The 13,298-nt window shown below is 60.6% G+C and overlaps 2 protein-coding genes across 3 annotated transcripts; both read left to right on the top strand.

Annotated features, from left to right (window-relative positions):
* Position 1: 1 nt before the first annotated feature.
* PITHD1 (PITH domain containing 1) lies at positions 2 to 3,892 on the top strand. Its single transcript, XM_075114912.1, has 6 exons — positions 2 to 217; positions 476 to 519; positions 680 to 757; positions 2,540 to 2,644; positions 3,159 to 3,267; positions 3,506 to 3,892. The coding sequence occupies exons 1-6, from the start codon at positions 29 to 31 to the stop codon at positions 3,605 to 3,607; spliced, it is 627 nt and encodes a 208-aa protein (XP_074971013.1). The 5' UTR covers positions 2 to 28; the 3' UTR covers positions 3,608 to 3,892.
* Positions 3,893 to 4,162: 270 nt separating this feature from the next.
* Positions 4,163 to 13,296, top strand: LYPLA2 (lysophospholipase 2). Of its 2 annotated transcripts, none has more exons than XM_075114910.1 (10): positions 4,163 to 4,266; positions 6,626 to 6,731; positions 7,482 to 7,513; positions 8,180 to 8,245; positions 9,058 to 9,105; positions 9,303 to 9,373; positions 9,647 to 9,720; positions 9,873 to 9,974; positions 10,411 to 10,587; positions 10,824 to 13,296. In XM_075114910.1, exons 2-10 carry the CDS (start codon positions 6,654 to 6,656, stop codon positions 10,872 to 10,874), a joined length of 699 nt encoding a protein of 232 aa, XP_074971011.1. In that variant the 5' UTR covers positions 4,163 to 4,266; positions 6,626 to 6,653; the 3' UTR covers positions 10,875 to 13,296. The 2 variants fall into 2 exon arrangements, with proteins under 2 accessions (XP_074971011.1, XP_074971012.1); XM_075114911.1 differs by lacking the exon at positions 4,163 to 4,266 and adding an exon at positions 4,865 to 4,886.
* Positions 13,297 to 13,298: the final 2 nt, after the last annotated feature.

Raw genomic sequence — 13,298 nt, 5'->3', positions numbered from 1 at the left:
GGGGCGGCGGCAGCGCGCAGGCGCGGCCATGGCGCACGGTCCCGGTCGCTGCTGCTGCTGCAGCGGGGAGGCGGCGGCGGGCGGCGGGGAGCGGGGCGCGGCCTGGGGGCTCTACCTGCGTATCGACAGGCAGCGGCTGCAGTGCCTTAACGAGCGCCGCGAGGGGAGCGGAGCCCTCGTTTTCCGCGCTTGGGAGGAGCGCGGCGACCGCACCCGGGTAGGGCCGGGCCGGGGCCTGCAGCGGCGGTGCTGCCTGAGGGGAGGCAGGCGGCGGGGATGAGACCGGGGCTGCAGGAGGGGCCCGGGGCGCGAAAGAGGGGCCCGGGGAGGCGGGTGTAAGCGAGGTGTTGTGGGTCCCCCCCTTGCCCCGGAGCCCCCCGGAGGCCACCCGCCCCACCGGTCCCTGTCCCCCCGGTGCTACCCCCACGTACCTGCGCGGCGGGGCCGGCCCTGACCCGCTCCTCTCTCTCCCCAGTTCGTAGAAAGCGACGATGATGAGGAACTTCTGTTTAATATCCCGTAAGTTCTCTCCTTGAGCTCCTTCGGCAGCGTTTTGGCTGCCGGCAGGGCTTGTTCCTCGCACTTACATTCCCGGGAGCGAGGCACGCCGGTGCTCCTGTAACCGGGGCCGATTTGGAGAGCAGGGGGGTAGGAACGCCACTTCTGCATCTCTTGGCAGGTTTACGGGCAACGTGAAATTAAAAGGAGTGATTGTGATGGGAGAAGATGATGGTACGCATCCAGCAGAGATGAGACTGTAAGTAAATGATGGTGGGACTGTTGCAAGTGACACCAAATTGGGTGGGAGTGTCGCTCTGCTTGAGGGCAGGAAGGCTCTGCAGAGGGACCTGCACAGGCTGGATCGATGGGCTGAGGTCAGTTGTGTGAGGTTTACCAAGGCCAAGTGCCGAGTCCTGCCCTTGGGTCACACCAACCCCAGGCAGCGCCCCAGGCCTGGGGCAGAGGGGCTGGGAAGTGCCCGGCGGAGAAGGCCCTGGGGGTGCTGGCTGACAGCCGGCTGGGCATGAGCCAGCAGTGCCCAGGTGGCCAAGGAGGCCACCAGCCCCCGGGCTTGTGTCAGCACTGGTGTGGCCAGCAGGAGCCGGGCAGGGATGGGGCCCCTGTGCTCGGCACTGGGGAGGCCCCACCTCGAATGCCGGGCTCAGGTTTGGGCCCCTCGGGACAAGGAGGGCCTTGAGGGGCTGGAGCGTGTCCAGAGAAGGGCAGCGGGGCTGGGGCAGGGTCTGGAGCACAAGTGTGCTGGGGGGCGGCTGGGGGAGCTGGGGGGGTTTAGCCTGGAGAAGAGAGGGCTGAGGGGAGACCTTATCACTCTCTGCCTCAAAGGAGGTTGTAGTGAGGTGGGGGTTGGTCTCTTCTCCCAAGTCACCAGTGACAGGATAAGAGGGAACGGCCTCAAACTGTGTCAGGGGAGGTTTAGATTGGATATTAGGAAAAATGTTTTTCCTGACAGTGGTCAGGCACTGGCACAGCTTACCCCGACAGGTGGGGGAGTCACCGTCCCTGGGGGGGTTCAAAAAATGTGCAGACGTGGCACTTGGGGACATGGTTTAGGAGGCCTGGGGGTGTTGGGCTGTGGGTTGGACTTGATGATCCTGGAGGTCTTTTCCAACCTTTAATGATTCTATGATTCTATAAAATGAGCATTAACTTTGCTGGAGCCTAAACTGATGGACCCGTAGGTAATGAGAACAGCGATTCTCACACCATCGGGTGCCCAAGCGCCCAGTGCAGGTGCGCAGTGTGGGAAGAAGCAATGTTACTCTGCAACCTCTCTGTTGTTCTGTGGCCCCAGGAGGAAGAAGAAACCATAACTTTTACAGAGATGAGTGCAGCTACTTGCTGCCTTTTCTCTACAGAAATGGGGTGCTGATTTTAATTAGAAGAGAACATTTGGTTGAGACACTGGCTGTGCTGAGAAGGAACTGACCTGCTAGTGGTTCATCGGGCTTCAGAGGATCAATGGGCTGAGAGGGGTTACGCTCTAGGGGGTAACTGAGGCCTGGGAGGGAGGGACATGAGTGATGGAGGTCCTGCAGCCAGGTGAGGTTTGTAAGGCTCTTGGCAGCAGCTTGGCTGTGCTGAGCCACGTGGCTTGTTTTAGCTTCTGAAGGGGAAAAGATCCTTCTTAATACTGCTTTTTTTTTTTTTTTTAAAATGAGAGAGTATTGACTACTCTGCAGTTCTTGCTTGTGGGGAAAGAAACACACCTTTATCAATCCCCTATTTTCCTTGGTCTCCAGTGTACTGGGGTCTGGGTTTCTTCATGTACCCAAGCATGCTGAGATCTGTATCTCCCCGGCTTTGTTCCTTGTTCTTCCTTGTTATTTCTTCAGGGTGTTGGGTATTCTGGAACATGATGATGCTTTGTGGTGACATTGGTATTTTCTCCCTTATAAGACAAAGCAAATCCAGTTTCTTATTGTTGAGAAGAATCTGGATAGTGCTAATGGATGGGGAGGAAACCAGTTAGTTGATCTGTGTGTTAATAACTTCCTGGGATTCCTTCCTCTCTTCTCAGGTTCAGGAACATTCCTCACATGTCCTTTGATGACACAGCCAGGGAACCAGACCAGACGTTCAGCCTGAACCAGGATCCGAGGGGCGAGCTGGAGTACCCCACCAAGTACGATGCAGATCCCTGTGCCAGGGGGGTGCGGGGGGGCTGCTCTTCCCAGGCGCAGCCAAGTGTTCTATCTAGCCCACTGGCGTGCTGCCAAATTTAGGGGAGTGTTAGCAGAGGGCAGTTCTTTCCCTTGCATCCCAAAGCTGCCCAGAGTAGAATTTGCTTCCCGGCTCCATCCTCCCCTTGTCAGGTGAGAGCTCTGCTCTGAAAACCACCTCCCTGGAGCCAGGGGGATTCCTGTGCCTGTGACCCAGGACTTCTCCGGGTGCAGAATCATCCTGGTTTCATGTGCCCTGCTCCTGGCCACAGTAACAGCTTGTTGCTGGCCCACAGACCACAAGTGTGAAGGAAGCTGCTCCTGCACCCTCAGTCATTTTGCTCCCAAGTCTGACTCAGATTAGGGTGGGAGCCACGCACGGTGAGGGGCTGTGGTGCCGTGCTTAGAGGAGGTGGCAAAGCAGCAGAGTGGCAGCTTGTATGCCCAGCTCTGGTTTCAGAGTGTGTTTTCTTTCAGAATTGCCCGTTTTTCCAATGTTTACCACCTCTCCATCCACTTTCCGAAGAACTTTGGAGCGGAGACAACAAAGATTTTTTATATAGGCCTGAAAGGAGAGTGGACGGAGGTAGGTTGAGAGCACAGATGAGCGACACTGTGCTAAGAGTGTAAAAGGGCTTTAAATCATAGCTTAAGTTGAGCTGTAGCGGTGAGGAGGAAGGTGAGGGTGGTGTAGGGGTGGGGATGGAAAGTCTGTGATTAAGTGTCTGTGAGATGGGAACCTGCTCGGCTCTTGCCAGCCAGGTGTTTTAGGAGGGACTTGAATTCTGCTCTCCTCGGGACTAACATGTTTAATCTTAATTCAGGCACATCGCCACGAAGTCACCATCTGCAATTATGAAGCATCGGCAAACCCAGCTGATCACAAGTTGGAACAAATCACCCCACAGACTCACTTCATCTCCTAACAGTGCTGTTGGGAATCTCGCTGGGAATGGGCGAGTGTACGGACGTGGTGGGCTGACTCGGACAGAAATGGTTTCCTGAAGCACTGGAGAGCGTTGGATCAGCTTTACGTTTTCGTCCTCACCTTGGAGAGCAGGGCGCTGAGGGCACTGGGGTGTCGGGTGGTGCCGAAAGCAGCCGAGCTGTGCTTGTGAGGGGCCGGCTCGGTCTCGGCGGATGCGAGCTCATGTTTGGTGCCGTTACTTCTCTGACTACCAATAAAACACGCGCCGAGGCGCGGAGCTGCCGCCTGGTCGCCCAGGTCCCTCTCCCTGAATGTGGGTCACGGGGGTGTGGGGGTGTGTGTGGAGCTGCCCCTCCTGTCCCCGCGGGGAGCCGGTGGGTGCGGGGCTGAGCGGGCGGGGACGGCTGCCACCGGGGTGGACGGGGGGCGGCGCTCGGTGCCTCACGGGCGGCAGAAGGCGGGTGGGGACCCGGGGCCTGGGCCGTGCGGCAGCGACGCCGATCGGGGCCTCCCGCCGCCAAGATGGCCGCCCCCGGAGGAACGGGCGATGCGTCACTTCCGCCGCGCTGAAGCAGCGCCGACCCGGCAGGGCGGAAGTTCCGGTGGGAGCGCGTCGGGGGAGCCGGGAGGAGAGCGCGCGCCGGGCCCGCGGGAGAGGTGCGGGGCGGGACGTACCACCGGGGGGGGGGGGCGGGGGGGGTCCGTGAGGGCCGGGCCACCTCCACTGCCGGGGAGGGGGGGGGGCGGGGTACCGGGGCGGGTGAGGGGCCTGTTTCTCGCCGCGCTGCCGGTGTGTTAAACGGGCGGTTTGGGAGCGGGGGTTCCGTCAGAGAGGCCGGAGATCCGGGGCTCCCCCCTCCCCCCGCCCCGGTGTGGCTCTGGTTCCCGCCCGTGGATCCCGGGAGGGTCCTGGCGGCCTCGTGCTCGGCGGAGCACGTTGCCGGTAACGGGGCCGCCCTCCCGCTGCAACACCCCTCCCCCTCCCGCGCCCAGGGGCCTCCCGCGGGGGGGGCACGAGACCCCTCCGAGCTTCCAGCCTTTAAGAAACCCCCTCAAAATCCCCATTTCTACAGAAAACGAGTTCCCGTTCAGGCCGCGGCGGGTGGGAACCGGCGGGGCGGCCGAGCGGGGCTCGGGCTGGCCCTCGCCGTCATCCTTCCCGCTTCCCGGTGGGATTCCCCCAGCCTCCCGTCGCCTTTCCCTCCCCCGCGCCGGTTCGGGCCTGCGGGAGAGGCCGGGGCACGTTAACGAACGCTAAGGAACGTTCCCGTTCTGAGGTACGCGGCAGCGAGGCGTAACCCCGGAGCCAGGGCCGGGGGCTCCCCCCCGGTGTGACCCCCGTGGGGAGCGGGAGCCCTGGGGCTGCCTCGGGCACAAGTTCATCTCTTTTCGTGCCCGGGTGGTTTTTCTGCAGGCACAGACCCGTTTTGGGGGGACTCCGTCCTTCCCCGTGTTAGGGCTTGGCCTTGGGGCTGCTTTTGCTCAAGCTGTTCCTGCGGCGGCAGCCGCGGACCCTCCTGTAGGAACCCCGGGAGTGGGCAGAAATACCCCGGAGAAACCTGGGGTGTCTCCAGGGGGTGACCGTGGGGTGCTTCAGGCAGCCTTGACCCCAGAACCCCTCCTTTCCCTGAAGCCTCTGTGAATAAGGCAAAGACGCGAGTCTGTGTCGGCTCAGGGAGCACGTTTCAGCGTCTCCATCTGTCATGGAAGATGCTTTTATTTATGGCTCTTCTTGCCAGGATTTTGGCAGGTGCTGTTTTCCCTCGGTGGTTGTTTTGACCCTGGAGTACACACGAGCACGTGGGCTGTGTGTCTGTGAGGTTCGCCAGACCCGAGGAGCTTGTTGTTCCCGGTGTTTTTATTTGAGTCGGGGAAAACCAGCTGACAAACAGTTGGTGAAACGAGTCGGGCAGGTTTTGGCCCAGGCTGGCAGAGGAGGAGGCTGTTTCTGTTGGGTAAGGCTGTCTGCCGGGGTACCGGGGGTTTGGGGGGGCTTTGGGTGACCTCGTGCCATCCGAAACCCTCTGGGGATGGTGCTCGCTGTGAGAGGTGAAGACTCGAGCGGACCGTGGGGTCTGATCTTGCTCCTGGCAGTAGCTCGGAGGCTGGTCTTGCTCCTGGGAGATGATGGCAGCGCTGTAAACGAGCTCTGATCTAATTAGTCCTGGGCGGTAAGCGGGGGTTAGGGCCTGTCACGTGAGGCACGGTAGTTTTACTGATTTGCGCCGGACTGGGAACAAACACCATCAACTGTCGTGTCTGACGGAGGTGTCTGTGGGGGCTGTTAGCTCTGCCGGAGCCGCCGGCCCTGCAGGTGACCGGGATCCAGGAGGTGACAATCCGCCCTTCGTGCTGGCAGGAGACCATTGCGGTGGGGACAGCGGCGGTGGCCCGGGCTGGCTGCCCGGTGGGGAGGGACGGGGATGCCATCGCTGCGGGGGCGCAGGCTCTGGGAGGCAGCGCTGGGCTGGGTCTCAGGCCGGTGCCTGAACGCTCCTGTTTATCCCCATCCGGCTCCATAAAAGAGGGCTGGACCTTTTATTAGCGCTGTAAGGCCCGTGCTGCTGCCTGCTGCGTGCCGGGGGCCGGCGTTTCCTGCTTCCCCATCGGAGCAGATGTGGGTCAGGCTCCTCCTCGGCTCCGCTGGCAGCCGGGAAGGGATGCTGAGGCTGCGCGCTGCCCGGCCGCCCTCTGCCCACGTCGTTACAGTCACAGAAATAACTTTGGCTTTGAGGTGTAACAGAAAGAGCTAATTTTAACACTTCCAGCTCCCTACGCGTGCATCCCAGCTCGCACGCATCTGGTGCTGCGATGTGGGAAGCGTTTTCTGCTTCCTGGCTCTCCGGCTTTGCCAGGCCAGGGACGGAGCAGGGCTGTCCCAAGGGCTTAGATATCAAAGTCTTCATGTACTCTTCAGTTTTGCCCCTAAATAGCTGGTCCCTCTGGAGCATATTGTTGCCGGGTGGGGAAAGAAGGGAGTATTTTCCTACCTTACGTTTGTCCCTCTGTCCCACAGGTGCCAGTGTCTGAGTCCCTCTCGGTGTATGTGTGGTAACAACATGTCTGTCCCCCTCCTCGCTGATGCAGTGACTGTCTCAGGGGCAGAGCGGGAGACTGCTGCGGTAAGGGCCGGACCCCTCCTGCCTCCCCTGTTTCTTCCCTTTTAGCAGGCTTGAAGATTAGGAGCTGCTTCCGTGGGGTTCAGAGGGTGCATCAAAGGGGATGCAGGACCAGTGAGTTCTTATCTTGCTGGGGAGAAGTCCTTTGGCCTGGGCTGTTTGTTACTGGTGCTTGGCCCAGTGTGGAACCACAGGCGCAGCCTCACAGCTAGGCATGACCTGCAGGGAAGTGAGTGGGAGTTGGATCTGATTTGGCTATTTTAGCTTTTGAAAGAAAATCCCCCAAAGAAAATCCTCCGTTCTTCCCTGGGGCCCCACAGGCTGCCCTCCCTCTGCTCTCTGTTGCTTAGGGCTGCTCAAGTCTTAGATGAAAGCCTGTAGAGGTGGGTTTTGTGAGTCCTTGGCAAGCTCGGCCGCTGCTCAGCACGGTGCCGTGCGGCCTGGCAGGAAGATCTGTTGATCCCTGGCTCTCTGCTATGTTGGGCAGCCAAGGGGCCGACGACGCCCACGAACAGGGCCTTGACAGCAGGCTCTGTGGCATGATGATGATGATGTGCCTGTTCCACCCATCCGTCATGCTCAAAGCTGCAGAGACATGTCATTAGCATCGGCTAATTTCTGCCTGTTTGAGTCTCCTCTAGTTAGTGACTAAGTGGCCTTCTGCCGCTTCCCTGCGAGCCCAGCCCTGCCTCTCTCCCAGGACACCGGCTGTCGCACCAGCTAATTCTTTTGTTTTTCTGCTTAATTTAACAGGTCATTTTTTTACATGGCCTTGGAGACACGGGGTGAGTATTCCCGGAGCCAGCTCTGGCTGTGACGCATAGTTTGCTGAACGTGGGCCCGGGTCTGGCTGTTTGCTGCGAGCGCCGGTGCTGCTCTCCCCAAGGGGCAGCTCCAAGATCTGTCTGGGGCTTTGAGCTTGATCCGATAGCCGTGCCTGCACCACCCTCACAGGGAATCGCTGGCCAGCAGCTGTCTGCACTTGAATATTTATGATCCCAGCAGCCTGGCAGCCCCCCGCCTCCTGCGGGTTTGATTTTCTGCTTTCTTTAAGGCAAGCAGATAAGCGCTGCAGTTTTTCCAGTCCTTGGGAGCTGGGTTGTGTCTATGCGAGTGCATCCCTCTAATGTGCAGGGCCACCTTAGAGGGCAGCGTGAAATACAGCAGTAACAAAAGGCTTCTCCCTCCTCCCTTGCTGACAGCAGCTCCTCTGTCTCCAGCTGCACGGCTTTGTGTGCTGCCTTTGCCCTGCCGCAGAGGAGATCTGTGCCAGGGATTTACGCTGGGATTCAGGCTGCTGGGGTGGGCAGGACGTGGTAGAACAACATCAGGACAGGGGCAGAGGTCCAGCGGCCTCGGAGAAAACCTGTCCCTGGGGGAAATCCCTCACCTTCGCCAGCATCCTCCAAAATGCTACGGCAAGTCTTGAACTCCCTTTCCTCTCTCCCCAGGCACAGCTGGGCTGATGCTCTCTCCTCCATCCGCCTCCCTTACGTGAAATATATTTGCCCTCACGCGTAAGTGCCATCCTTGCTTTGGGAAGGGCCTTGGGGGGATCGGGGGGGCTGTGGTGCTGGTGCTTGCTGCTGAGACTGTTCGGGGAGGCAGATGGTGGCCTGTGCCCTGACCTAGCCACGGGGCTGTACAGTGAGGCTTGCTCTCCTGCTGTGGCCAGTTTATTCAGGGCCCCAGCCCTGGCATTTTCTGCCTGCAGGCAGCGTGGTTCCCCACAGAGCTGATCAGTGTGGGAGCTGCTGCTCCGAGTCTGTTTTCTCCCCTGTCTTGTCCTTGCCTCTCCCCAATGGCTGCAGCGAAAGCCAAAAACACTGAAGCTCCTTCCCCATCCCCCTGGTCAGGCAGGAGGGGGCTCAGAAAGGGAAGGAAACGGTCCCCGATGTGTCCCCCATGTCGGTAGCAGCCCATGCATTGGGGCACTCACCGGGCTGGGAAAGCTCCACCGCAGTGGCGTCCCCGGCAGCAGGGCCTTTGCTTCCCAGCGTCTGTCTCAGCAGCAGAGGCGGCCGCTCTGTCAGCATCTCCCAGCTCAGTGGCAGCAAACAGGAGAGGGATGCAGGTGCTGTCCTCCCCAGGCAGGCCACTTGGCAATGCCGTGGAGCTGCCGGCTCAGCCAGGATCCGCTCGGGGCTCATGGCTGATATCTGGGGTCACCTTGCAGCCCCCAGGCTGGGTCTGGTGGCACTGACCCGCTGCTTTCCCTTGGGAGAGGTTTCCTGCAGCTGCAGCAGGAGGGCCGGTCACCCCACTCCCCTTGGCTCGGATTTTCTTATCTTGCACTTGAATTAAAACACCCAAACGGTTTTCTCTGCAGGCCCCGGATCCCAGTGACCCTCAACATGAAGATGGTTATGCCCTCCTGGTCAGTGCTTTGGGCAGCAGGGAGGGGGTGGGACCCTTTTGAGGGTGTATTTTGTGGAGTGAGAGGGATGGGGGGACTGAGGAGCCAAAATCCACTGCCCTGTAGGAGTCGGGGGAGGGCAGAGCGCACCCAGCTCCCACCTCCCCACACCCTGGGTGCTGGGAGAGGTTTGGGACTGACCCTGCTTCTTCTCCCAGGTTTGATCTGATGGGGTTGACTCCAGATGCACCTGAGGATGAAGCTGGGATCAAGAAAGCTGCAGAAAACAGTAAGAAGCTTTGGGGAGAGGGAAGCGCTGAGCTCCTGGGTGCCTCTCCCTCACTGGGACAGGAGCACATGTCTTCCTTCCACCTCTCCTTCCTTTCTTCTCTCCTGTGACCCCAGCCTACCTTCTGCCTGGCTGGAGCCAAGTGTGTTTGGTCCCTGGGACCTCTGGCACCTGCCCCTCTCCCTGATGTGTCCTGTGTGTACCCACAGGCCTCGGGCACTGCTCTTCAGCCCCCTCCACCTTTCACTGACCCATTTCTCTGTCTTCTTCCAGTTAAAGCAATTATTGAGCATGAGATGAAGAACGGGATCCCACCCAACCGCATCATCCTGGGGGGCTTCTCACAGGTGAGCCGGGCTGCAGGGGGCTGAGGCAGAGCAGGCTGAGGGTTGGGTTCCCTCTTCCCCCTCTGAAGAGGTGGAAGAGGCAGGGGCACGGGTGGATGCTCCGAGCTGTGGATCCCTCCATTGCACTAACAGGCCTTCCTCATCTGCTGCAGGGCGGTGCCTTGTCGCTGTACACAGCTCTCACCTGCCAGCACCAGCTGGCCGGCATCGTGGCGCTCAGCTGCTGGCTCCCGCTGCACAAGGCCTTCCCGCAGGTACGCTGTGCTGCTGCTGCCCCACGCGTCCACAGGGTGGGTCGGTGGGGTGGATTTTCCCATCCGGAGTTTGCTGCAGTGGGAGCCTGGGGCTGCTGGACACACCAGGTGCCCGTGGTGGGGGTTTAATCCCATGCCCCTGCGGCAGGTGAGGGCACAGGAGAAATCAGGGCTCTGCCTCCAATCTGGTGTGGGCATCTGCAAGCCGATCTGCCCCCCAAGCCTTCTTGTGCCCACCAGGCAGCAGCTGGGTCTTGGTGGCAGGGCGGCAGGTGATGTGTGAGCAGCTCTCCTATGTGAGAAGAGGAGGGGAGCTCTCCATGAGGAGGGGAGCTGCCAGGTGATGTGCATCAGGATGCAGATAAAGCACCTGCCCCATTCCCCACTGGGGATTCCCTCTTCTGGGCACCCCTGAGTGCTTCCCTCCTCACTGCAGGCAGCGAATAACGGTGTGAACAAGGACATTGCCATCCTGCAGTGCCATGGGGAGATGGACCCCATGATCCCCGTCCGCTTCGGGGCCCTCACTGCTGAAAAGCTGAAATCTGTTGTCACCCCCGCCAAGGTGCAGTTCAAAACCTACCCCGGCGTGATGCACAGTTCCTGCCCTCAGGTCAGTGCCTCGGGGTGGGGAGAGGGGACGGGGCTGTCAGGGGCTGGTGTCACCTTTGGGACCGACCCCGCACAGTGGGACCCGCAGGGCAGGGAAATTGTTGAGTCCAGAAGACAGGGGATGTGTTTATTCCCCGATTCACCGCAGGGAAGCCACACAGCCCTCGTGCCCCCATGCTTGGGACAATGCAGGGCCCTTGAGGAGCCCCGGCGTGACGGGCTCTGTGCTCTCTGCAGGAGATGATGGCGGTGAAGGAGTTTATTGAGAAGCTGCTGCCCCGGATCTAAGCGGAGCCATTCGAGACTGTTGCAGGGAAGGACGCCGAGGTCGCAGCCACCAATCTTTCCCCCGTGACCCGTCCGCTGCAAATGGAAGCCATGGCACCCCACTGCACCTCCCACCGCACCCCTGGCCCCTGCCTCTTCCCGTCTCCTCGTGCCACATCCTGTCCACTGGGGGTGCCCCGTCTCTCCCTGCTGCTCTCGGAGCTGAGATTGGAGCTAAGGCGAGTCTTCGAGTGGCCTTTTCTCTCCTCTTGCTCCGAGCGGTTTCTACAGGGGTCACCATCCCCTCGACTCCCTGTTCAGGCACCGCAGTGCATGGGTCTGGCATGGCACTGGCGAGGGCTTTTTGTTGAGTTTGGGGTTTTTTTTGTAACAGTATCAGGGGTAAGGATATGCCCCTGTGTGGTGGGAGGAGCAGTACGGGCACAGGGCAGGGCTGGGGCACTCTCCGGGGCTCAGAGCAGCCCATGCTCCTCCTCTGCCCTCAGCCCGTACTCTCCGTGGCTGCTCTCGGCCTCCGCTCAGGTGATTCACGGGTTTTCAATCAGAGCTCAGGAACCCGGGACTCTCCTGCAAATGCCTCAAGGCCCAGAGAGAGGCTCTGCTCTGGGCCCGTACTGCCAAAGGCTGCCCCGTCTCCCAGGGCCAGCACAAAGGCATCCGCGCAGCCCCTGCACCTCCTCGCACGGGCCCCGGCCCCCGCCCTGTCGCACACGCACACTCCCCAGCGGGCTCGCCCCGCGCTCCAGCAGCCTCAGCCCTCCGCTTGTGGCAGCTTTGCCCTCCTCGAGATAATCGCCTCCTTCCTCTCCTCCTCTTGTTGCTTTTACAATCTCCTCAGCCCGGCGGGGTGTCTCAGAGGTTCTCTCTGCACCCTCAGAGCCCCAGAGCGCTGCCGTTTACAGCCGGCGTCTGAACGGCTTTGCCACGGAGCCTGCCTGGCGCTGGCCTGGTCCTTAACGTCTGTCTTGCTGCTACTTCTCCTTCCCTTTGGACTCGGGCTGGCTCAGGGAGGGAGAGGAGAGGCGAGGAGAGGCCCCCAGGGGTGGCCCCTGGCGCAGCTGGAGGAAGCAGGTTTGCTCCCAGCCATCATCTCACCAGCATTTAACGCCCGGGTGCCACCGTGCCCCGTCCTGCAGGGCAGCGCGGGGGTCTCTGCGCTCCCCAGGGTGAGGGCTGTGGGCTTTGTCGGCCTTTCCGTGTACAATCGCAGGTTTCCCCTCGCCCAGCCGGCTGGAGGCTGCAGCCAAGGCTTCTCCCTTGAGCCAGTGGCCCGGCCGTGCTGGTGGCCGTGGCTGGCTGGGGCACGGGGCCGGGACTGTCCCCAGCAGCAGAGCAGCTCCCCAGGCCCCAAATGTCTGCTCCATAGGTGGGCTCCTGGGTGCCCCCTCCCTCCCTCTCCTGCAGGGCCGAGGGCACTTGCTGTTGAGCAGCGCTGCCCTTCTCACCTCTCCTCCATGGGCTGAGCCCACAGCACTGTTGGGCCCTTCTGGGCTGGAGCTGTACATGTCTTTTAAAAAAAAAAAGAAAACAAAAACCACCACAAAACCACCCCCCCCAAGCCTAAGGGCTATCGTCCCTCCTGCGTGCTCCGGCTCTGTGCGGGTCAGTGCCCGGCGTGGCCCCTCGCCCCGCAGAGCCCTGCCGAGGCCGGCACCTCCCGGAGGGCGAGGGCTGCTCCGGGGAGGGCAGGCGTGGGGCTTGGCGCCGGCACCTCTGCTCCAGCCGTGCCCTCCCCGCCTGGGATGTGCAAAGCAATAACCCGCTCTCCGGAGAGTCGGATCTGTCGGACTCATCCTTGGTTGGTTTCTCGGGTTGTTTTGGGTGGTTGAGGTTTGGGGTTTTGGTTTTTTCTTTTTTTTTCCCCATCCCTTGTAGGAAGTCTTAAACCAGCAAAACCGCTGCTGGTGTCAGGGGGAGCCCGGCTCTTCCCCTTGCTTGGGGTTCAGTCCTGCTGTTTCTTCTACTTGGTCTGTTTTAAAGCTGCTGTGTCCTCCCCTCCCTGTGCTCGGCGGGCGGGGAGGCGAGAGGGGCTGGCTGGGATGGGAACGCAGCTCCCTGCAGGTTACCTGAGGGCTGGCAGACAGACAGACCGACCTATTTGACTGTGAACTGGAACCGTGTGCGGAGTGGGGGCCCGGGACTCGTGGCCATCCTTGGGCACGGCGCGGGTGGCTGCGCTGGCCCCTTTGCAGATCATTCCTGTTCGCTCCCCACCTGAGCAGCACGCGCCTGGCCGGGGCCGTGCTGAGGACCTGGGAGGGAGAACGGCTTCTCTCCATTCCTCAATACAGCTTTGGTTTTTTTTTTTCTTCTCTCTTTTGTCTTCCTTGTAAATGTTTGGGGTTTTTTGTCTTTTTTTTTTGTGTGTGTGTGTTCCACAGAATCAGAAACAAGGTTAAATAAATTGTAAACCTCTCCCAGAGC

The sequence above is a fragment of the Phalacrocorax aristotelis genome, chromosome 20 (genome assembly GCF_949628215.1).
Source record: "Phalacrocorax aristotelis chromosome 20, bGulAri2.1, whole genome shotgun sequence".
In the NCBI taxonomy this organism is placed as follows: domain Eukaryota; kingdom Metazoa; phylum Chordata; class Aves; order Suliformes; family Phalacrocoracidae; genus Phalacrocorax; species Phalacrocorax aristotelis.
Note: the sequence above shows the minus strand (reverse complement) of the source record. Positions and strands in the feature narration are given on the sequence as shown.

Coding starts and splice junctions, on each gene's coding strand:
- PITHD1 (XM_075114912.1), top strand. CDS start 29: ATGGCGCACGGTCCCGGTCGCTGCTGCTGCTGCAGCGGGGAGGCGGCG. Junction 2,645..3,158: donor GAGCTGGAGTACCCCACCAA/GTACGATGCAGA, acceptor GTTTTCTTTCAG/AATTGCCCGTTTTTCCAATG. Junction 3,268..3,505: donor TGAAAGGAGAGTGGACGGAG/GTAGGTTGAGAG, acceptor ATCTTAATTCAG/GCACATCGCCACGAAGTCAC.
- LYPLA2 (XM_075114910.1), top strand. CDS start 6,654: ATGTGTGGTAACAACATGTCTGTCCCCCTCCTCGCTGATGCAGTGACT. Junction 8,246..9,057: donor AAATATATTTGCCCTCACGC/GTAAGTGCCATC, acceptor TTTTCTCTGCAG/GCCCCGGATCCCAGTGACCC. Junction 9,721..9,872: donor TCCTGGGGGGCTTCTCACAG/GTGAGCCGGGCT, acceptor CATCTGCTGCAG/GGCGGTGCCTTGTCGCTGTA.